We start from the raw sequence: 25,375 nt of genomic DNA, 5'->3' as shown, positions 1-25,375 counted from the left end.
TGAGTATAAGCCAATGAGCAGAAAGAATCTAGACCATGATTCCCTGCAGAACCTGTTTTGCACAAAACAAATATTTTTCAGGCCAGTAGATCTTTGCAAAGGATGTGTAACCAGGGTGTGTGATGGAGTTGAGTCACAGAACAACCATAAGCAAGAGAATGGTGGAACATGTGAAGGGACTGAATGAAGTTGGATGTCATATGTCATCAACTCAATGCATAAAAGCATGTAGACATGGTGAAAAGGTTCAGTTGTTGTTCAGACCAAACTTCAGAGTGGAGAAGAAATGGGGTCTAAGTGACTTTGACCATGGAATCATTGTTGGTGCTGGATGGGTGGTTTGAGTATCTCAGAAATTGCTAATCTCCTGATATTTTCATACACAGCATTCTCTAGAGTTTATAGAGAATGGTGTGAAAAAATAAAACATGCAGAGCTCTGTGGGTGAAATAGGAGCAGGAGTAGGCCATCTGGCCCGTTGAGCCTGCTCCACTGTTCAATAAGATGACGGGAGATCAGGCCATGTACTCATATCCACTTACCTGCCTCAAATAACCACGCATTCGTGGGCAGAAGAGCATCTCTGAACACACAACATGTTGGACCTTGAAGTGGACGGGCTACAGCAGAGGACCACACTGGGTTCCACTCCTGTACCTAATAACGTGGCCACTGAGCGTACATGACAATGCTCACACTGCTTTTTGACGGAGGTGTGGTCCATTTATGAGTGGCGGGGTGGAGGTGCATCTCTACTACAGGTGTAAGATGCTCCTTCCCTCTGCCAGACTGTGCAGGTCACCCTTAGTCAAGATGTTGCACCTGCTTAGCCCCCCGATCAGGGTTACATGAAGTCATGGGAGCAGGTGATGGACGGCCATATGAGCAGCTGGTGCATATCACAAGTCCTGGTTATGCGACCACTGACACCAGGCAGACAGCCTCTGAAGAGTATTGATAATGGCTGGGGTCACCCGTCTTGTAAAGACACCGCCCAGAAGAAGGCAATGGCATACAGCTTCGGTAGAAAAATTTGCCAAGAGCAATCATGGCCATGAGACCATGATTACTACATCATATAAAAAATGACGATGATGTGGTCTACTTGAAACAAACTGCCCAAAACTTTTTCACTCAAGGAATACCAGATGATGCAGTAAATATTCCAAACACATTTTCACATTCCAAAGACATACAGTTAGGGTTAGTGAGTTGTGGGCATGGTATGGTGGCACTGGAAGTATGGTGACACTTGCAGGCCGCCCATCACTATTATCGCTCATTTGATTTGATGCCAATGGTGCATTTCACCGCATGTTCTGATGTGTGTGTGGCAAATAAAGCTAATTTTCATCTTTAAATTTATTTTCATTTTGTTGCTAACATCATAAGCAGTAAATGGTTAGTAGCAATAACATTTCAGTGAAGATCTAATCAGCTCCTGAGTATTTGTTGTTTAACTGATCAGATGATATGGAGAAGAGCTTGTGAAACTATGCCATTCCTCCAAGTGGAGATTAATGATCACATAGTGGAGGTCACTTCCAGCCTTCAACTGATAACTCATTGATTTCTGGTTGACTTAGATTTCTGCTAAGAATGCAGTTCAAAGTCTTGATTCTATCCGAACCAGGAATATATGCTGACAGTGAGGTTATGCAGTTTATAACTGGGTTAAATATTAATTTGATAATTGTTTTTAAAGTGTTGAGTTATAACTGTGTCACAACTACCTCCGAGTGTTGACTGATCGTGACTCTTCGCGTCAATTCTTCATTTCACAGGTAGTGCATTTTTACTTACATCTCATTTCTGCAAAAATTATGTTTAAGGGGGAAAATTCTGGGAAACTTTCTTGGCTCCCACTAAAACTTTCCTGGATACTTACTGAGGAAATGAGGTAACCCATGATTTTTAACAAGGTACACCACTTCTTAGGGGCTGAGCAGGATTTGCTAAATTTATGACCAGTGGTGGGAGATAGGGAGAACACTGTGGGAATTCAAAGAAAACTACGTTAAGTACCGTGCAGGAAAAGGAACAAGTACAGTTTTATGTTTAGCTAGTGTTGAGACAAATTTTTTAATTTAATTTTTGTAGAAAAGGTAAAATACTTCAAATGTTAATTGCCGTGCTTTCAGCTGTTTTGATTTTTATTTGTCTTCACTTCTATTGTGAAGGAATATTTTACAGAAGGGAAATGGAATTCCTATGAATTCATAGTGTGGTCCTCATTGGGGTATTTCTTTCTAGGATATTGTGTGATGGCTTATTTCAGCCTGTGCTATTCAGTAGAGCAGGCATGGAACATAGAACTGTACGACACTGAAATGTACCCGTCAGACCATGATGTCTGCACGGAGCACAATGCCAGATTAAGCTAAATTACCCTGCCTGCACAAGATCCATCTTCCTCCATCCTCTGCATATACATGCGTCTATCTACCTGCCTCCAGAACTGGAGCCCCTAGCTGCCTTGAGTTCAATGCTGACTGGCAATTCCTATGATGCTGCCAGTGTCAAGCTGTATCCGTCTCTGCTGTTCCTTAAGATTCATCAGCTGCGTGGAGAGGGGGTGCCTGCTGCCTGGGCAATGGCTTGCTCTCCATACCGCACTGCCCTGCTTCATGTATCACGTAGACAGCTAGGACGCAACATCCATAGTCAACCTTGACCAACGGAGGGCTTACGATCTGCCTCTTAAATGACTCCATCGTATCTGCTTCCACTACTGCTCCTAGCATCTTGATCCAGGCACCTACCACTGTCCGTGTAAAAAAAAATCTTTCCCTGCATAGCTCCTTTAAACTTCCTCCCTCTCACTTTAAATGCATGTTCTCTAGTTAATGACATATCTACCCTGGGAAAAAAGTTTCTGTTTTATAAACTTCCATCAGGTCTATCCTCAGCATCCGAAACTCCAGAGAAAACAACCCATATTTGTTCTACCTCTCCTTATAGCTCAGGCAAGAGTCTTTCACACCAGGTTGTTTCACGCTGGGGTGTCTGGTGCTGGTGAATGTTTGCTCGGCTATTTCCTGCTGCGTTTCTCCATGCCAGTGAATTTCATTCTGGGTGGGTTATCTCACACTGCACTGTCCAATGCTGGAGTATTTTCCACTCGTCTTATTTGCGTTGAAATGTTTCATTCCAGAGTACTTCCCTCTGTGGTGTTTATTCAAAGTTGTGAGACTGAGAACATGACACCAATAGTAGATAACATTTGGAGGGAAGGAGAATGTTTCCTATAGTGGGGGAGACTAGGACCAGAGGAGGAATTTTGTGAGCTGGCGGGTGCTGAGTCTGTGGAATTCATTGTCCTGGATAGTTGTGGAGGCCAAGTCATTGAGTATAGTTAAAGCGGAGGCTGACACATTTTTGATTAGTCAGCGTGTTAAAGTTTATGGGGAGAAGGCAGAAGAATAGGGTTGAGAGGAATAATAAATCAGCCATGATGGAATGGTGGAGCAGACTCAATGGGCCAAATGGCCTAATTCTGCTTCTACGAGGGATGATTGATAATTTTGTAGCCTAAGGTAGAAGGAGTCAATTTTAGAAAACCTCACACATTTATTTTTCAGCATAGTCCCCTCCTACATTTACACACTTAGTCCAGCGGTCGTGGAGCATACAGATCCTTTTTTTGTAGAAGTGGTCCACGGCAGGGGTGATTGGTAAGTTTGTGGCCTAAGGTAGAAGGAGATGTTATTAACTTCAAACTTTCTGCATAATCACTCAAAGAGTTGAACTGCATGTGCATGTAACAAGAGCTGTATAACTCTCGAGAGCTGTGGTGGCGGGGGGGGGTTCTAGAATGACTGGAGTAAGCTAGAGATAAGGAGGGAGAGTATCATGTGGAGATTAAATAGATGGATTATAGTTATAAATTGGGGCTGTTTCAGGAAATGGAATCAATGTAGATCACAGACAAAATGCTGGAGGAACTCAGCAGCCCAGGCAGCATCTATGGAAGAAAGTACATTTGACGTTTCAGGCTCTGACCCTTCAGCAGGACTGGAGAGAAACAGCGGAGGAGTAGATTTAAAAGGTGGGAAGAGGGGAGAGAGAAACACAAGTGATAGGTGAAACCTGAAGCGGGGGCGATGTAGTAAAGAGCTGGGAAGTTAATTGGTGAAGGAGATATAGGGCTGGAGAACGGGGAATCTGATAGGTGAGGACAGAAGGCCATGGAAGAAAGAAAAGGGGGGATGAGCACCAGAGGGAGGCGATGGGTGGGGCAAGGAGATAAGCTGAGAGAGAGAAAAGGGAATGGGGAATGGTCCCACTCGGATATGTCAATCTGTGGCCTCCCCTACTATCACAATGAGGCCACTATCAGGTTGGAGGTGATGGGCAGGCAAGGAGATAAGGTGGGAGAGGGAAAAGGGGATGGGGATTGGTGAAGGTGAGGGAGGGGGCATTAAGGGAGGTTCGAGAAATCAATGTTCATTCCATCTGGTTGGAGGCTAGCCAGACAGATTATTCTCTTGTTTGCCATTGTAGGTCAATGAGGTTTTGGGTAAAGGATGAAAAGTTAAATGAAGGGCCACTCAGTTTTGATAATATTAAATCTCTGGAGTTTACGAAATGGCAGGATGGCCAAGGGAGCTTTGGAATAATTAAGTCTGAAGCAGGATAAATAAGGGATTTGACATTGGGGCAGAGGGAAGAATGTGAATGGAAAACTACTAACAGTAGTTTTTATGTACTGACAGAAGATTAACATGTTCAGCATTCAATTAAGGGACATTACAACAGGGGTATTTAAATACAGTTAACTAAATAGAGTTGGAACAATTTACAAGAGGACAAGGGAAGATCTTTGGAAAGCCATCTTACGGGCAAAGTGGCAATTCCAGACTAAATCTGAATTAACAAAGGATGTGACAGGGCTTGAAAACGATCACCTCTTATAAAGTTAAGTCAACGGACAGAAGCGCCAACAGGGCGTCACTTGCAGATGAGCTCAGTACCTTCTATGCTTGCTTTGATTGCGAAAACCTGGAGGATCCCGATTGATCCTGTGATTTCAGTCTCTGAGGCTGACGTGCAAACAGCCTTCAGGAGGGTGAACCCATGAAAATCATCCGGCCCAGACAGGGTACCTGGCCAAGTACTAAAAACCTGTGCTGATCAACTGGCTGGAGTGTTCACTAAGATCTTTAACCTCTCGCTTCGGCATTCTGAGGTATCTCTAGCTTCAAGTGAGCTTCACTTGTATCGGTGCCTCAGAAGTACATGGTGACCTGCCTCAGTGACGATCGTCCAGTAGCACTTACATCCACTGTGATGAAGTGTTTTGAGAGGTTGGTAATGAAACATATCAACTCCTGCCTGAGAAGTGACTTGGATCTGCTCTGATTTGTCTACTGGAGCAATAGGTCCATAGCTGATGCCATCTCACCGGTTCTTCACTCAACATCTAGACAGCAAAAATGCATATATTAATATGCTCTTTATTGACTACAGCTCAGCATTCAATACCATCATCTCCTCCAAATTAATCAATAAGCTTCAACACCTTGGTCTTAATAATTCCTTGTGCAATTGGATCCTCAATCTCCACACTTGCAGAAACCAGTCGTTTTGGATTGGCAGCATCTCCTCCTCAATCTCCGTCAGTACAGGTGCACCACAAGGCTGTGTGCTTGGCCCCCTGCTCGACTCACTTTACACTCCACAAATCAAGGTCTCACAAGCAACAATATTACCAGCAGATGATTTTTTTTTTAAGTTGTTGACGTATGGACGCTAATATAAAATATCCTTGCCTTTCTGCACAATCACTCCTTGGGATCCTTTACACTCGAGTCTGGAGTGTTTTAAGATACTTTATTTAATTTTGGGGCGATTGGCTGCTTTCTTGAACAGCCACATTCCTTCTGATCCATCGGCCATGGTGGAATGGTGAAGCAGACTCGATGGGCTGAATGGCCTAATTTTATTTCTACGCCTGATGGTCATATGATCAAGGATTGTCTTTATTTGCCATATAAACTTACACATATCTGGAATGTAGTGTGTTGGCGCGACTTGCAACAAAAAAAAAGTTCAAAGTACATTTATTATCAAAATATGTATTCATTATACAACCTTGAGATTCACCTCCTTACAGGCAGCCCCAAAACAAAGAAGCTCAAAAGAACCCATTAAAAAAGAACGGTCAAACACCCAATGTGCAGCCAGAAAAAAACAAATTGTGCAAACAACGTAAGCAAGTGAAGAGCACCCAGAACAAAAGTGGGTCTACAGACACTAGCCGGGTATCACTGCAGCAGAGCAGGCCTGATGCACTACCAATTACTCCAAAAGACTGGAAGTAGAGTAAATACTGAAAGGCTTTTATTAACAGTAAATGGACCAACGTCCATGCTGACTATCTGCCCTGGACTGAGGGAGGAGCAGTGACACAATCACCTTTATTCAGGGGTCTGTGGGAGGAGCCACAGGAGCAGTCAGCAGAGGGGCATGTCCAGACAGGTATACATGGTTTACCACAAGGCCACGCCGTCAGTTCAGCACAGAGCCGAGTAAACAACACGGATCAGTGAGCAGAACCAGCCTGACCTTCGCCTCTGGTCCCGACACCCTGCTTCTTTGATCTGGCGCAGTGTTTACATCGTCCAAACATCTGGTTGTTCCTCACTCTAGGACCCTCATCTCCATTATTTGCGGTGATCGTTTACCTGAAATTTTACCAGAAAAAGTCTTATTAATAAAGTATTTAGTTATATCCTTTGCTTTGTTTGTCACTGATAAGTAGTCACTGGGCTTCACCAGTGCCATGTTAAACCTTCAACAATTATAAAGAATGAATGAACGAATAAATAAATAAATAAATAAATAAATAAGATGTGTATAAATACATAAATACCAGCATGTATTTACAATGTAACCAGCATTATAAAAAGTGGTTTGAAGTGTTTACAGTGTAGTAACAGGGGTATAGATAGAGGGGTGAGGAGGGGGTTACTAGAATGGTTGATCAGATTAACTGCCTGGGAGAAAAACTTTTAGGATGGCGATGAAGGTACACTTCCAGTAGTGTTCTATTGGGTGTCTCAAGAATAAAACCCAGGCAAGTCAGAATGATCTGTGACTGGTGACCCTTGCGCCTGCTGTTCCTTTTACTCTGTTGGAGGGGGTTAAAGGAGCCAGCATAGGCGCTGCATTTCATTTTGAAGACGACGTGGCCTGCAGTGGAATCGGAATCAGAACCTGGTTCACTATCACTGACACACAGTATTGTGCAAAAGTCCTAGGTGCATGTAAAAGAATTCCGTAAAGCGAAGACGCTTAATAAAAAGTTTCTAAATATCAAAAAATTACTCTGTAGAGCAGTAAATGGTAAAAAAAAAACAAAATCAAAGCAATATTTCGTGTGACCACCTTTTGCCTTTAAAGTTGTAACAATTCTCTTAGGTACACAGTTGTGCAGTTTTAAAATTGGCTGGTACATTGTTCCAAGCATCTTGGAGAACTTGCTACAGTTCTTCTGCAGACCTTGGTTGTCTCGCTTGCTTCTGTCTCTCCAGGTAATTCCAGACGGCCTTGATGATGTTGAGATCAGGGCTCTGTGGAGGCCGTACCATCTAAAACCATATAAAAAAATCTAGGGTGCCTAAGTTTTTTTGCACAGTACTGCATATCATGAAATCTGTTTTACAGTGCAAGAAATATAAAAATTACTACAAAGTACAATATAAATAAATAAATCAATAGTGCAAAAGAGGAATAGTGAGGTACTGTTCATGGACTCGTGGTCTGTTCAGAAATCTGATGGCAGAGGTGAAGAAGCTGTTGCTAAAACATTGCCGGTGGTTCCTCAGCCCCTGTGCCTCTGCCCTGAAGGTAGTAATGAGAAGAGGGCATGTACTGGGTGATGAGGATCCTTAATGAAGGAGGCTGCCTTTTTGAGACACAGCCTTTTGATGATGTTCTCAAAGGGGGGAGGCTCGAGCCCAGGGTGCAGCTGGTGGAGTCGACAGACCTCTGCAGTCGCTTTCGGTGCAGTAACAGATTTTAAAAAAAGGATTATGTTTCTTTGTCACAAGTGAATCAAAATATCAAAACATACAGCAAAATGCGTCATATGCGCCAACAACCAACACAGTGCGAAGTTATGCAGGAAGCAGTTCGGAAGTATCGCCATTCTTCCGGCACCAACATTGCATGCTCACAACTTGCTAACCCTAACCCTTATGCCTTTGGACTATGGGAGGAAAGCAGAGCACTCGGAGGAAACCCACACGGTAATGGGGAGAACGCACAAACTCCTTGCAGACAGCGGCAGAATTGAACCGTGGTGCAGTAAAACTTTGCACCAGGAAAACTTTAAGTGTTTATGTGATTCAAAATCCCGATTCAAATTCGAGTCTGGTGCAATCTCACCCAGAAAGCAGCATGGATGGAAATGTGATCCGATATCTGGAGATTAAAAGATGATAAGTAGGACCTTTCTTTCCAGTCCTGATGAAGGGTCTCAGCCCAAAGTGTTGACTGTTCATTTCTCTCCAAAAGTACTGCCAGTCCTGCTGAGTTCCTCCAGCATTCGGCGTGTGTAACTCTGGATTTCCAGCATCTGCAGAGTCTCTTGAGTTTGTACACTCCAGTGGCCACTTTATTAGATGCAGGAGTGGAACTCAGTGTGGCCTTCTGCTGCTGTAGCCCAGCCACTTCAAGTTTGCCTTCCTGTCATCTTGAACCAGTCTGGCCATTTGCCTCCAACCTCTCTCATTAACGAGGTGTTTTCATGCACAGAACTGCCACTCACTGGATGTTTTCTTGTTTTTGCACCACATTCTGCAAACTCTGGAGACTGTTGCGTGTGAAAATCCCAGGAGACAGCAGTTTCTGAAATACTCAAATCACCCCATCTGGCACCAATAATCGTTCCTGAGCCAAAGTCACTTAGATCACATTTCTTCCCCACTCTGACATATGGTCTGAACAACAACTGCACTTCAGGACCATGTCTGCATGTTTTTATGCATTGAGTTGCTGCCACATGACTGGCTGATGAGATATTTGCATTAATGAGCACGTGTATGGGTGTACTTAATAAAGTGGCCACAGAGTGTAAATAAACATGGATATACTGTAAATTGTGTATACAAGTACATTCTGCTCCTATGCCTTATGGTTTTATTATCTGTTGGGATGGCATGTGAACAAAAGCGTTTCACTGTATTTCAGTACATGGAACAATAATAAACCTATACTAATACCAAAGTTGCTGGTGAACGCAGCAGGCCAGACAGCATCTCTAGGAAGAGGTACAGTCGACGTTTCAGGCCGAGACCCTTCATCAGGACTAACTGACTAACTCTTCCTTCAGTTAGTCCTGACGAAGGGTCTCGGCCTGAAACGTCGACTGTACCTCTTCCTAGAGATGCTGCCTGGCCTGCTGCGTTCACCAGCAACTTTGATGTGCGTTGCTTGAATTTCCAGCATCTGCAGAATTCCTGTTGTTTGCTTATACTAATACCAGCATTTTTCAAAAAAGAAACAATTCAGGCTTTTTATCGCAACGCACGCACACAAACTGCTGGAGGAACTCAGCAGGTCAGACAGCATCTGTGGAAATAAATAAGCAGCCGACGTTTTAGGTTGAGACCCTTAATCAGGACTGGAAAGGAAAGGGGAAGATGCCAGAATAAAAAGATGAGGGGGAAGGAAAGGGAAGGAGTACTAGCTGGAATGTGGTTGGTGGAATGATTAGCCACCAGGTTGGAGGCTACCTGGATGGAATTTTAAAATATATTTTTTAATGTTTCTCACAGGCAATGGCTTCCATTAAAATTGAGTGTGTCGTGAAGGACAGGAATGGAATTGGAGAGTGCCCGGTTTGGGAAGAAAAGCTTGGTTCCCTTGTCTACATCGACATAACTGACCAGAAGGTGTGCAGGTGGAATGCTACCACGAAGCAAGTGAAGTCAATTCACCTTGGTAAGCGAGTGAGCTGTCTTCATCTGAAACAAGAGAAAGTCTGCAGATGCTGGAAGTCCAAAACAATACACGCAAAATGCTGGAGGAACTCAGGAGGCCAGGCAGCATCTATGGAAAAGATTAGATTATGAGGACATACAGTCCTCTTTTATTGTCATTTAGTAATGCATGCATTAAGAAATGATACAATGTTCCTCCTGTGTGACATCACAGAAACACAAGACAGACCAAGACTTAAAAACTGACAAAAACCACGTAATTATAACATATAGTTACAACAGTGCAAGCAATACCGTAACTTGATGAAAAACAGGCCACGGACACGGTAAAAAAAGTTCAAACTCTCTCGAAAGTCCCACATCTCACGCAGATGGGAGAAGGAAGAAAACTCTCCCTGCCATGAGCTTCCAGCGCTGCAAACTTGCCGATGCAGCATCCTGGAAGCACCCGACCACAGTCCGACTCTGAGTTGTCTGAAAACTTCGAGCCTCTGACCAGCCCTCCAACACCGAGCACCGAGCACCATCTCAGCCGCGTTCTTCAACCCCAGTCCCGGCTGCCAGCAACAGGCAAAGCCAGGGATTTTCGGGCCTTCCCTCCGGAGATTCTTGATCGCACAGTAGCAGTGGCAGCGAACCAGGCATTTCAGAAGTTTCTCCAGATGTTCCTCTGTGCTTCTCACGTCTGTCATCATCAATTCAGAATTGTGCATGGCCCCTATTTAACAAATACGATATCATTTCACCGGAGTGAAAAGAGTAAACAGCTGACGATTTGGGCCAAGACCCTTCATCAGGATTGGGCTGAAATGTCGACTGTACTCTTTTCCATAGATGCTGCCTGGCCTGCTGAGTTCCTCCAGCATTTTGTCTGTGTTGCCTTCATCTGATGCAGTTCCCTTACAATTCCAGTTTTCTTAAGCTTCTCAATAAAATATGTAAAATTCTGCATTTGGGCTTCACCCTCTTGATATCTGTGAGAAATGAGCACTGACAATTAAGAATGAAAGCTGACTTCTTGCTTAGGGCCTGGCAAAATTCCCAATCCTTCAAAAGAAAATTCATTCTGTAGTCTGCATAATGCCTTATTATGTGCCTCAAACAGTTTCTAGGATGAGGCGTATAACTTCACTTGGGGTGTGGATAAAACTGGCACCTAAGCCACCTGCTGCAAATTAGCGCTGAGATGAGTAATTGATAAATTTGTTGCTGGAAGAAAGTTCAAAGTTCACAGTAAATGTATTATCAAAGTACTTACACATCACCATATAAAACTCTGAGATTCATTTTCTTGTGGGCATTCACAGTAAATACAAGAAACACAATAGAATCAATGAAAGACCGCTCCCTATTGGACAGATAATGACTAATGCGCTAAAGACAACAAACTGAGCAAATACAAAATTAGAGGAAAAAAACTGAAATAATAATAATAAATAAATAAGCAATAAATATCAAGAAAATGAGTTGTAGAGTTGTTGAAAGTGAGTCCATAGGTTGTAGCAGCAGATCAGTGATGGGGTGAGCGAAGTTGAGTAAAGTTATCCTCTCTGGTTCAAGAGCCCAATGGTGGTGGGGAAATGTGTTCCTCATCCTGGTGGTGTGCATCCCGAGGCTCCTGTACTTTTTTTCTGATGGCAGTACTGAGAAGAGAGCCTGACCTGGGTCATGACGGGGGCTTGTGGAAGTTCGTGAAGGTGCCTCTGTGTTTTGCCAGTCAAAACGAACGTAAAAGGAGGAATGTTGATTGGGACTGTGAGGTCTGCAAGATCCTGATGATCCTGTGGTTTCAGTCCCCAAGGGTGACGTGACAGCTTCCTTCAGGAAGGTGAACCCATGGAAAGCTAGCCAAGTACTAAAGGCCTGTGCTAATCAACTGCTGAAAAGTACAGCAGACTCTAAACTGTATTTATATTTTATTTAGAAATAGAGCACATACCAGGCTCTTCTGGCTCAATGAGCCACACTGCCTGGCAACGCACCTGTTTAACCTTAGTCTAATCACAGGGCAACTTACAATGACCAAGTATCCAACTAACTGGTACGTCTCTGGACTGTGGGAGGAAACCAGAGCACGTGGAGGAGACCCACACGTTCACAGGGAGAATGGGCAAACGCCATACAGATGACACCAGAATTGAACTCTGAACCCGGAGCGCCCTGAGTTTTAATAGAGTCACGCTAACCGCCACGTTACCATCGATACAGTGAGACATACTGTCAATGAATTGAAATTTTATTTTCATAAAATTTTAAAAATATATTGAATGAGATATAAAGAAAGAAATGTTTACGTAGCAGCTACCCCTGATTCCGTTAATATAGTCACCAATGCATTGTAGAAAATGAGACCAACGTTACAGGATCCATTGAATTCTGCCAGCTGGCTACTCCAGCCGTCTACTGTTGGATCTGAGATGCTACTTAGCTAGAATAGAACTCATTGTCTGCTCAAGATTCTGGCAGCTGCAGTCTCTTATGTCTTCGTACAGTGGCCTGCACAGTGGTTTTTTGATGTACTGTGTAAAAGTCTTAAGCACATATATATAGCTAGGGTGCTTAAACCTTTGCACTGAACTGTAGTAATTTTGTGATTGCATTGTACTGCTGCCACAAAAAAAAACAAATTTCATGACATATGTGAATGATGATAAACCTGATTCTGATGTGGGTCTCTATTGTGGACTGAGAGTGGGAACGGGGCAGGGAGGAGGGAATTGTGGTTGGGAAAAAGGGAAGCACTAGCAAGACTTTCTGTAGTGATCAATAAACCAACTGTTTGGAATCAAATGACATTGCCTGGTGTTCAGGTCTGGGTGTGTCTGCACCCACGCCACATCCTGCACCTGGTGTTCCATCTCTGCCACCTATCTCACACTCCTCCCACAATGTTCCACCCTCCCCATTCCCAACATCCCTTGCTCCTGTTACTTACCCTCCTCCCACAGTACTCCATCCTTGCCATTCCCAACATCCTTTGCTCCCACCAGATTTACAAACTCGCCTTCTGCTTCACGTTGACAAATACAGTACTGTGCAAAAGTCTTAGGTATCTAAGGAGAGGAATACAATCTGAGACCCCTCGACAGGACTGTTCCGGAAAGGGGCAGAAGCCAGAATAAGAAGGTGAGAAGGGAAGGAGAATAAACTGGCAGAAGACAGGTGAGTTGCTATTCCTAAGCAGAAGGTGCCTGGGAGGCTGAAAGGTCTGAAGATAGACAGGTCACCTGGACCAGTTGGACTACTCCCCAAGGTTCTGAAAGAAGTAGCTGCCAAGATTATGGAAGCATTAATAATGACCTTTCAAGAATCACTAGATTCAAGAATGGTTCCGGAGGACTGGAAAATTGCAAAATTTTTCCGGAGGACTGGAAAATTTTAGAATGGAGAGATGCAAAAGAAAAGAAATTATAGGCTAGTTAGCCAGACTTCAGTGGTTGGGAAGATGTTAGAGTCCATTATTAAGGATGAGGTTTCGGTGTACTTGGAGGCACATGATAAATAAAGCCAAAGTCAGCATGATTTCCTTCAGCGGATAATCTTGCCTGACAAATCTGTTGAAATTATTTGAAGAAATGGCAGGCAGGATAGACAAAGGAGAGTTAGTGGATTTTGTTCACTTGGATTTTCATAACGTCTTTGACAAGGTGTCACACATGAGGCTGCCTAATGAGCCAGGAGCGTATGCCGTCACAGGAAAGATATTAGCATGGATAGAAGATCATCTGACTGGCAGGAGGCAAAGAGTCAGAATAAAGGGGTCCTGTTCTGGTTGGCTACCAGTGACTAGTGGTGTTCCACAGGGATTGGTATTGGGACCGCTTCTTTTCATGTTGTATGTCAATGATTTAGATGCTGGAATTGATGGCTTTGTGGTCCATTCTGCAGATGATACAAAGAAAGGGGGAGGGCCAGGTAGTGTCGAGGAGGCAGGAAGTCTGCAAAAGATTGGGAGAATGGGAAAAGAAGTGGCAAATGGAATATAGTGTAAGGACATATATGGTCATGCACTTTGGTTGAAGTAACGAAAGTGCAGACTATTGTATAAATGGGGAAAAAGATCAAAAATCAGGGGTGCAAATGGACTTGGAAGAACTTCAGTGGGAATCCCTAAAGGTTAACTTGCAGATTGAGTCAGTGGTAAGGAAGGCAAATGCAATGTTAGTATTCATTTCAAGAGGACTAGAATATAAGAGCAAGGATGTAATACTAAAGCTTTATAAGGCATCGGTCAGACTGCACTTGGAGTATTGTGAGCAGTTTTGGGTCCCTTATCTGAGTAAAGATGTGCTGGCATTGGAGAGGGTCCAGAGGAAGTTCACGAGAGTGGAAGGGTTAATGCGTGAAGAGCATTTGATGGGTCTCGGTCTCTACTTGCTGGAGGTTAGAAGAATGAAAGGGGATCTCATTGAAACCTATGGAATACTGAAAGGCCTAGGTAGATGTGGAGAGCATGTTTCCTATAGTAGCGGAGTCTAGGACCAGAGGGCACAGTCTCAGAATAGAGGGATGTCCATTTAGAACACAGGTGAGAAGGTAGTTCTTTAGCCAGAGGGCAGCATATCTGTGGAATTCATTGTCACAGATGGCCATGGAGACTAAGTCACTGAGTATATTTAAAGTGGAGGCTGGTAGGTTCTTGGTTAGTCAGGTCCTCAAATGTTATGGGGAGAAGGCAGGAGAATGGGGTTGAGAGGGATAATAAATCAGTCATAATGGAATAGCGAAGCAGACCCAATGGGCTACGTGGCCGAATTCTGCTCCTATGTCTTAAGGTCTTATGGTGAGACATGAGGGGGAAAAGTGCATGGTGGGATGAAGTGAGTGCTGGGAGGGGGATAGGTGGAAGAGGTAAAAGGTTGAAGAAGGAATCTAATAGGAGAGGATAATGGACCATGGAAGAAGGGAAGGAGAAGAGGAATGAGGGAGAGGTGATAAGCAGGTGAGAAAGGAAGTTGGAGAGGGCAAGCAGAATAGGGATTGAAGAAGAGAAGGGGGAATGGATGAGTAATTACCGGAGGTTGGAGAGATCAATGTTCATGCCATCATGTTGAAGGCTACCCAGACGGAATATGAGGTGGTGCTCGTCTAAAGTAAGTTTCTTCATGCAATCAGATTGGAGGATTACAGATGCTGCCTGACTTGCTGAGGTTCCTCCAGCATTTTGTGTGTGTTGCTCAAAATTTCTAGCAGCTACAGAATCTCTTGTGTTTATGAATCACCTGAAATATCTCAGATGACTATTCTTGTGTACATCTCATCATCTCTGTGGCTTCCTATTGTGACTTAGTCCAATGTTGGACTTGTTCATGTTGTTAAACATAAGCATCTCCACAAACTCTGAAGTAGTTGGTCTGAAGGTTCCCTTCAAATAATGAGGTCCAATCCTATGTGTGAACTTCTGGCAGTTTCTACTCTTAATATTTACTTGATGCTAGCTATCATATTTTGGTTTGGTTGTTCAACCTACCTTCAGTGGCCACTTTATTAGGTACACCTATACATTTACTTGTTAATGCAAATACCTAGTCAGCCAATGATGTGGCAGCATATCAATGCTTAAAAGCATGCAGACATGGTCAAGAAGTTCAGTTGTTGCTCAGACCAGACATCAGAATGGGGAAGAAACATGATCTAAGTGACTTTGACTGTGGAAAGATTGTTTGTGCCAGACGGGGTGGTTGGAGTATCTCGGAAACTGCTGATCTCCTGGGATTTTCACGCACAACAGTCTCTGGAGTTTACAGCAATAAATGAAAAACTGAGTGAGTGGCAGTTTTGCGGGTGAAATCGCCTTGTTAATGAGAGAGGTCGGAGTACAATGGCCAGACTGATTCAAGCTGACAGAAAGGTGGCAGTAACTCAATAACCACACGTTAACAACAGTGGTGGGTAGAAGAGCACGTTGGAAGACACAACATGTCAAAACTGGAAGTGAATGATGATCATGAACATTTACTCAGAGTCTACTTTATTTGGTTCAGGAGGTACCTAATAAAATGGCCACTGAGTGTCTACCAGATCAGTCTGGTAATGAATCTGATTTACTCCTTAGTTATATATAAGTACTTTGGGCTCTCACTGGTCTGAAGTTGCTGTATCTCTTTGGACGGTGAGCTACATTAATGAACTGTCCGTGCTTATCAACCCACAGATGCCCCTATTGGATCAGTAGCTCCTCGGAAATCAGGAGGATATGTTCTGGCAGTGGGAAGAAGATTTGCCTTTCTGGATTGGGAAAAGGAAACTGTTACTGATATTGCCTCAATTGACCAAGATAAACCAAACAACAGATTTAACGATGGAAAAGTCGATCCAGCTGGACGCTTCTATGCAGGTTTGTTGGTATGAATTAACTCTGGGCATTTTGCCATTGTCTTCTTCTGGGCAACGTCTTTACAAGATGGGTGACCCAGCCATTATCAATACTGTTCAGAGATTGCCTGCCTAGTGTCAGTGGTCGCATAACCAGGACCAGTGGCTCATATGACCATCCGCCATCTGTACCGTGGCTCCACGTGACCCTGATTGGCCGGGGGGCGGGGGTGGTGCTAAGCAGGTGCTACACCTTGCCCAGGGCAACCTACAGGCTAGTGGAGGGAAGGAGTGCATTGCACCTCCTTTGATAGAGATGGAGCTCCACCCCGCCACCCGAATATAGACTAACAGAAACATATTGTGTCTACCATTCTATCTTTGTCGTAGAGCACTACAGCACAGAAACAGGCCCTTGGCCCATCTAGTCCATGCTGAATGATTATTCTCCCTTGTCCCAGTGAATTTCATCTGAGCCAAAGACCTCCATTTCCCTCCTATCCACGTACTCACCCAAACTTCTCTTAAATGCTGAAATTTAAGCAGAGTGCTTTAAAATTTAAAGCAGAGATCGATAGGTTCTTGACTAGTAAGGGCATGGAAGGCCAAGGATTAGGAAACATTTAAAAACCAACAGAAGGCAGCTATAAAGCCATAACGAGAGAAAATATGTAATATGAAGGTAAGCTAGCCAATAATATAAAAGAGGATCCAAAAGTCCTTTCTGATATATTAAGAGTGAGAGATGAGATTGGACATTGGAAAACTGGAAAATGATGCTGGAAAGGTAGTATTGCGAGACAAGGAAATGGCAGACAAACTCAATAAGTATTTGGCGTCAGTCTTCTCTGTGGAAGACACTAGCAATATTGCAGAAATGCAAGAGTTTCAGGGAGCAGAAATGATGGTCATTGCTGTTACTGAGGAGAAGGTGGTTGGGAAGCAGAAAGGTCTGAAGATAGAGAAGATGTCTGGACCAGATGGACCACACCCCTGGGTTCTGAAAGAGGTGGCTGAAGAGATTGTGGAGGGGTTAGTAATGATCTTTCAAGAATCACTAGGTTCTGGAGGACTGGAAAATTGCAAATATCATGAGGATTTTCCGATAGTGGGAGAGTCTAGAAGAGAGGACTCAGCCTCAGAATAGAGAGACATCCATTTAGAACAGAGATGAGGGAAAATTTCTTCAGCCAGGGGGTGGTGAATTAGTGGAATTCATTGAACTGATGGCTGTGCAGGTCAAGTTATTGGATATAATTGGGGTGGAGGTTGACAGGTTTGTTAATTAATTAGGGCATCAAAGCTTACGGGGAGAAGGTCGGAAAATGGGATTGCGAGGGATAATAAATGAGCCAATGTAGAATGGTGGAGCGGGCATGATGGGGCAAAATGGCCTAATTGTGCTCCTATACCTTATGGTCTAAATCAAATCTGCAACCATCACTCCTGCTGGCAGCTCATTCCACACCCTCACCAACCTCTGAGTGAAGAAGTTCCCCTTAAATATTTCACGTTTCCCCATTAACCCATGACCTCTAGTTCTAGTCTCACCAGCACTTAATTTGGATAGGTACATGGATGAGAGAGGAATGGTCCAGCTGAAGGTGAAGGGACTAGGCAGATTAATAGTCTGGCATGGACTAGATGGGCCAAAGGGCGTGTTTCTGTGCTGTAGTGCTCTATGACCCTATTTGGCTTCTTGTCACTAGAGATCAGATGTATTTTTTATCTCTCACTCTATAAATGTAATCTCCCCTCTTTTTAGTTAGCAGACGTACATTTAATAGAAGCTATTAGGATACTAAAGTGGCTACTATCTAGAGGACTAAAGCTGGGTTTTGGCACAGGGACCATGGCAATGGAGACTCGTCCAGCTGAAGTGGAGAGACACCAGGGATCAGTGTACTCTCTGCAGGCCGACCATTCCGTGGTCAAGCACTTTGACCAGGTGGACATTTCCAATGGTTTAGACTGGTCGCTGGATCACAAGGTCTTCTATTATATCGACAGCCTGTCTTTTAAAGTGGATGCGTTTGACTATGACCTGCAATCAGGAAAAATATGTGAGTATAACGTATATTCTTTAAATGTCTGGTAACGAGTCCCTCTGTGTTAACATGTATATTCTTTCTTAAAAGGATTTACAGTACTTTACACTTTATTGTCACCAAACAATTGGTACTACAACGTACAATCATCACAGCGATATTTGATTCTGCGCTTCCCACTCCCTGGATTACAAATATTAAATATTAAAAATAGTAAAAACTAGTAAATATTAAAAATTTAAATTATAAATCATAAATAGAAAATAGAAAATTGGGAAGTAAGGTAGTGCAAAAAAACTGAGAGGCAGGTCCGGATATTTGGAGGGTACGGCCCAGATCCGGGTCAGGATCTGTTCAGCAGCCTTATCACAGTTGGAAAGAAGCTGTTCCCAAATCTGACCATACGAGTCTTCAAGCTCCTGAGCCTTCTCCCAGAGGGAAGAGGGACGAAAAGTATGTTGGCTGGGTGGGTCATGTCCTTGATTATCCTGGCAGCGCTGCTCCGACAGTGTGCGGTGTAAAGTGAGTCCACGGACGGAAGATTGGTTTCTGTGATGTGCTGGGCCGTGTTCACGATCTTCTGCAGCTTCTTTCGGTCTTGAACAGGACAACTTCCATACCAGGTTGTGATGCACCCTAGAAGAATGCTTTCTACGGTGCATCTATAAAAATTAGTGAGGGTTTTAGGGGACAGGCCAAATTTCTTGTATTGCCAGTATTGCCTCCTCTCTTGCCTTAAAGTAAGGTTTTGCATGTCCGAGTGCTGATTGTAATTTCAGGACATTCCTAGAGCCTTTCAGCCAATGAAATGCAGACGAACAGCAATATTTTGAGCACAACAAGCTCCCAACAGCAGATACAAGTTAATGACCAAACCATATAGATTTGTAGTGATGACTGAGAAATAAATATTGACTTGGACTGTCAACACAGACATTGTGGGCTGAAAGGTGTGTTCCATTCCATGTTCTAGGATTCAGGGAAGGACCTCCCACCCCTGTATTAACATAGAGCATATCTAGAAATGATTAACAGTGAACGGTTGTGAAGCAGCGAGTGCAATTGCCTTACAGCACCAGTGATCACCAATCAGGAGGCAAGTGAGGCTACACTCCCCTCCCCCCCACCATCGTAACTGAATTTTACAGGAGAACCATTGAGCGCATCCTGGCAAGTTGCATCTCCATCTGGTATGGGAGAGCAGAGCATTGGAGTGGAAGTCCCCACAAAAGACTATGAGAACAGCTGAGGATCATAGAGGTCTCCCTCCCAACCACTGGGGACATTTATCAGGAACAGCACACCCACAGGGCCCTTAGTACTGTCAAGGATCCCACCCATCCATCTAGCATCCTCTCTGACTTTCTACCATCAGGCAGGACACTCCCATGCATAAAGAATGGCCAGGATGGGAAACAGCTCCTTCCCTGAAGGCATTAGGCTTCTGAACGCCCTGCCACATTGGATTTGAAGTGTCACCGGTCTATTAGTTCTGAAACCTATAATATCTAATTTAGACCATAAGATTTAGGAGCAGAATTAGGCCCTTTGGCCCATCAAATCTACTCCGCCATTGCATCACGCCTGATCCAATTTTCCTCTCAGCCCCAATCTCCCGCCTTCTCCCCATATACCTTCATGCCCTGACCAGTCAAGAATCTATCAACCTCTGCCTTAAATATACATAACGACTTGGCCCCCACAGCTACTAGTGGCAAAGAATTCCACAGATTCACCACTCACTGGCTAAAGAAATTTCTCCTCACCTCCGTTTTAAAAGGACACCTCTATTTTCAGGCTGTGTCCTCTGGTCTTAGACTGTCCTACCATAGGAAACATCCTATCCACAACCACTCTATCAAGGCCTTTCTCCATTCCATAGGTTTCAATGAGGTCCCCTCATGCTTCTGAATTCCAGTGAATACAAGCCCAGAGCCATCAAATGCTCTTCATATAACAAACCATTCAATCCTGGAATCATTTTTGTGAACCTCCTTTGAATCCTCCCTAGTTTCAGCACATTCTTTCGAAGATGAGGAACCCAAAACTGTTCGCAATATACTAAGCGAGGCCCCACCAGTGCTTTATAAAGTCTCAACATTACATCCTGGCTTTTATATTCTAGTCCTCTTGAAATGAATGCTAACATTGCATTTGCCTTCCTCACCACAGACTCAATCTGCAAATTAACATGAAGGCAATCCTGCACAAGGACTCCCAAGCCCCATTGCATCTCAGTCTTTCATACTTTTTCTCCATTTAGAAAATAGTCAACCCTTTCATTGCTACCAAAGTGCATGACCATACACTTCCTGATACTGTATTCCATCTGCCATTTCTTTGCCCATTCTCCTAAGCTGTATTCTGTAGCCTCTCTACTTCCTCAGAACTACCTGCCCCTCCACCTACCTTTGTATTGTCTGCAAACTTGGCAACAAAGCCATTAATTCTATCATCCAAATTATTGACAAATAATGTAAAAAGGATCGGTCCCAACACTGACTCCTGCAGAACAACACTGGTCACTGGCAGCCAGCCAGAAAAGGCTCCCTTTATTTCCACTCTTTGCCACCTGACAACCAGCCACTGCTTTATCCATACCAGAATCTTTCCTGTAATACCATGGGTTTGTAGCTTGTTAAGCAGCCTTATGTACGGCACTTTGTCAAAGGCCTTCTGAAAATCCAAGTACACAACATGCTATGCTGTGTCGGCCAGGGACAGTTGCAGGCTGCCCCCCGCACATTCCCAAAGCAAGTGACGCATTTCTCTCTTTGCACTTGTGACAAAGCTAATCATTGAAGATTTTTATCTTTAATTAATTACAAAAAATTAAATAGTTAATTATCAATAGTTAATTAATTATGTTGTTCTGGTTTGGGTTACTAAGATGATAACCTGGTGACTGTAATTTCATGTCGAAATCCTGGCTGGTTGTATTGATTCAATGAACACAACCAAGGAGAAGTTATTACTTATCAATCAAATCAACCAATATGATCCAGCAGAAGCGTTTCGGTGTAAGACATTGACAGACCGTTTCTCTCCACTGTTGGAATTAGAATTGGTTTATTTGGACAACAGAGTAGTGTAGCGGTTAGTGTGACACATTTACAGTGCTAGCCCACCACCATCTGTAAGGAGCTTGTTCATTCTCCCTGTGACTACGTGGACTTGCACATTCCAAAGACGTGTGGATTAGTAGTTTAATTTGTCACTAAGTTATAGTTGGGCAGTGCAGGCTTGTTGGGCCAGAAGGGCTTGTTACCGTGCTGTTGAGTCATAGAAAACGACAGCACAGACACAAGCCCATTGGCCCATCTAGTCCATGCCGAAACATTTAAGCTGCCTCGTCCCATCAACCTGCACCAGTATCATAGCCTTTCCATCCACATACCTATCCAAATTTCTCTTAAATATTGAAATCAAACCCACATCCACCACTTGCTCTGGCAGCTTATTCCACACACTCTCACCACCCTCTGAGTGAAGGAGTGAAGAAGTTTCCCCTCATGTTCCCCTTAAACTTTTCACCTTTTACCCTTAACCTCTGACCTCTGGTTCTAGTCACACCTAACCTCAGTGGAAGAAGCCTGCTTGCCTTTACCCTATCTATACCCCTCATAATTTTGTATACCTTTGTCAAATTTTCCCTCAATATTTTACATTCTAGGGAATATCCAACCTATTCAATCTTTCCTTATAACTCAGGCCCTCCAGATTCTCTGAACAAACAGTGTACAGTCATTTCTGTCCACCGTGGAAGGAAGCTGTTTATCCAACGACAGTATATTTGTTCAGTGACTATTTTTGTTTCTTATTCTATATCTTTAAATGATGAAGCGATGTTTCTCATGCGTAATTCTTTCATTTTAAATCATTGATCAGCAAATCGAAGACTTGTGTACAAGCTTGAGAAAGAGGAAGCTCTTCCCGATGGACAGTGCATTGATGCAGAGGGAAAGCTTTGGGTTGCCTGCTTCAATGGTGGAAGAGTCATCCGCATAGATCCTGAGACAGGTAAATCAATTACCAGAAACATCAGAGTTAGACGAGTGTAAATGTGGCTACCTGCTTTCTTGGGTTTAAAATACATTTTGCATTTCCTTTACCACCTTGCGGATGAAAGCTAAATGTTTAATAAAGTATAAGCAAACGTACGCATCAGTAAATCGTGTTTTGGAAACTCTACAGAACCTAATTTAATTGATGAACAGCACTATAAAGTTTATACCAGTCTTTGTATTGGTATGGTAGCTTAGCAATTCGTGAAATCACTTTCAAAGATCACAAATCAGGCTTTGATTCCCGCTGTTGCCTGTATGTTCTTCCAGTGACTGTGTGGGTTGGCTCTGGGCGCCCCCATTTCCTCCCGCATTCCAAAAAAAAGGCGTACAGGTTAGTTTTAATGAGTGGTGGGCATGGGAATGGGGTGATACTTGGGGGCTGCCGAGCACATTCATCACTGACTTGATTAGACACAAAATGACGCATCTCACTGTAAGTTTCGATGTCCATGTGACAACTAAAGTAATAAAGCCTACCACATTCCCTGTTCCCAACATTTTCAGCCCCGTCCAAAAGTATGTAGTAAATAAGCTCACTGACCAGATTTCATGGTATTAACCAAAAATCAGCAATTTTTAAATATAGTGTTAGAATTATGTTTAATACTTTCCTCTCAGAATCTCTTCCCTACACTTTCCTCTCAGATCTCTTCCCTAGACATCCATACATTTATTGACCCAATACAGTTAGCGATGAGAGATGCCAAACAGTTGCAAACTACATTTGAATACCACCATTGTCCAGTGTCATTTCTCATCAAACTGCTGAAGAACTCACTAACAGCAAAACAAAAAGCTGCAGTTAAGAATAAAGAAGGAGCTCTGAAACCACTCAATAAAATTGTGGATATCCTCTCACTAAAACACTATTATCCTGTCTGTCCCCCTGAATTTCAATGTCCAAATGAATTTATTTCATAGAGTACTAGAAAACTACAGCACAGAAACAGGCCCTTCAGCCCATCAACTCCATGCCAAACTATTTAAACTGCCTAGTCCCATCAACCTGCACCCAAACCATGGACCTCCATACCCCTCTCATCCATGTATCTGTCCAAATTTTTCTTATATGTTGAAATTGAAATTACTGGCAGCTCGTTCCAGACTCTGACCACCCTCTGAATGAAGAAGTTTCCTTCACGTTTCCCTTAAACTTTTCACCTTTAACCCTTAACCCATGACCACTAGTTGTAGTCTTATGCAACCTCAATGGAAAAAGCCTGCTTGCATTTACCTGATCTATACCCCTCATAATTTTGTATAGAACATGGAACAGTACAGCACAGTACAGGCCCTTCAGCCCACAATGTTGTGCCGATCCTTAAACCCTGCCTCCCATATAACCTCCCCACCATAAATTCCTCCATATACCTGTCTAGTAGTCTCTTAAACTTCACTAGTGTATCTGCCTCCACCACTGACTCAGGCAGTGCATTCCACGCACCAACCACTCTCTGAGTAAAAAACCTTCCTCTAATATCCCCCTTGAACTTCCCACCCCTTACCCTAAAGCTATGTCCTCTTCTATTGAGCAGTGGTGCCCTGGGGAAGAGGCGCTGGCTATCCACTCTATCTATTCCTCTTAATATCTTGTACACCTCTATCATGTCTCCTCTCATCCTCCTTCTCTCCAAAGAGTAAAGCCTTAGCTCCCTTAATCTCTGATCATAATGCATATTCTCTAAACCAGGCAGCATCCTGGTAAATCTCCTCTGTACCCTTTCCAATGCTTCCACATCCTTCCTATAGTGCGGTGACCAGAACTGGGCACAGTACTTCAAGTGTGGCCTAACCAGAGTTTTATAGAGCTGCATCATTACCCCATGACTCTTAAACTCTATCCCTTGACTTATGAAAGCTAACACTCCATAAGCTTTCTTAACTACTCTATCTACCTGTGAGGCAACTTTCAGGGATCTGTGGGACGTGTACCCCCAGATCCCTCTGCTCCTCCAAACTTCCAAGTATCCTGCTATTTACTTTGTACACTGCCTTGGAGTTTGTCCTTCCAAAGTGTACCACCTCATACTACTCTGGGTCGAACTCCATCTGTCACTTCTCAGCCCACTTCTTCATCCTATCTATGTCCGTCTGCAATCTTCGACAATCCCCTACACTATCCACAACACCACCAACCTTTGTGTAGTCTGCAAACTTGCCAACCCACCCTTCTAACCCCTCATTTGGGTCGTTAATAAAAATCACAAAAAGTAGAGGTCCCAGAACCGATCCTTGTGGGACACCACTAGTCACAATCCTCCAATCCGAATGTACTCCCTCCACCACGACTCTCTGCTTTCTGCAGGCAAGCCAATGCTGAATCCACCTGGCCAATCTTCCCTGGATAACAATTACAGCATGGAAACAGGCCATCTCGGCCCTTCTAGTCAGAAGACCCCATGCCTTCTGACTTTCTGAATAAGCCTACTGTGTGGAACCTTGTCAAATGCCTTACTAAAATCCATATAGATCACATCCACAGCACTACCCTCCATCTATATGCCTGGTCACCTCCTCAAAGAACTCTATCAGGGTTGTTAGACACAATCTGCCCTTCACAAAGCCATGCTGACTGTCCCTGATCAGAACATGATTCTCTAGATGCCCAAAGATCCTATCTCTAAGAATCTTTTCCAACAGCTTTCCCACCACAGACGTAAGGCTCGCTGGTCTATAATTACCCGGACTATCCCTACTACCTTTTTTGAACAACCGGACAACATTTGCCTCCCTCCAATCCTCCGGTACCATTCCCGTGAACAACGAGAACATAAAGATCCTAGCCAAAGGCTCCGCAATCTCTTCCTTCGCCTCGTGGAGCAGCCTGGGGAATATTCCTTCAGGCCCCAAGGACTGATCCGTCCTAATGTATCTTAATAACTCAAACACCTCTTCAACCTTAATATCAACATGCTCCAGAACATCAACCTCACTCATATTGTCCTCACCGTCATCAAGTTCCCTCTCATTGGTGAATACCGAAGAGAAGTATTCATTG

At 43.6% G+C, this 25,375-nt stretch overlaps 1 protein-coding gene across 1 annotated transcript in view; it reads left to right on the top strand.

Annotated features, from left to right (window-relative positions):
- The first annotated feature begins 1,708 nt into the window (after positions 1-1,708).
- LOC140200669 (regucalcin-like) overlaps positions 1,709-25,375 on the top strand; it is a 29,103-nt gene continuing 5,436 nt past the window's right edge. The window contains exons 1-5 of the mRNA XM_072264236.1: positions 1,709-1,784; positions 9,783-9,948; positions 16,102-16,284; positions 18,110-18,325; positions 22,199-22,330. Of these exons, the coding sequence (XP_072120337.1) occupies positions 9,786-9,948; positions 16,102-16,284; positions 18,110-18,325; positions 22,199-22,330 (694 nt within the window). The 5' untranslated portion in view covers positions 1,709-1,784; positions 9,783-9,785. The remainder of the gene's footprint in view (positions 1,785-9,782; positions 9,949-16,101; positions 16,285-18,109; positions 18,326-22,198; positions 22,331-25,375) is intronic.

The sequence above is a fragment of the Mobula birostris genome, chromosome 7 (genome assembly GCF_030028105.1).
Source record: "Mobula birostris isolate sMobBir1 chromosome 7, sMobBir1.hap1, whole genome shotgun sequence".
Taxonomy (NCBI): domain Eukaryota; kingdom Metazoa; phylum Chordata; class Chondrichthyes; order Myliobatiformes; family Myliobatidae; genus Mobula; species Mobula birostris.
This window is presented reverse-complemented; position numbering and strand designations above follow the sequence as displayed.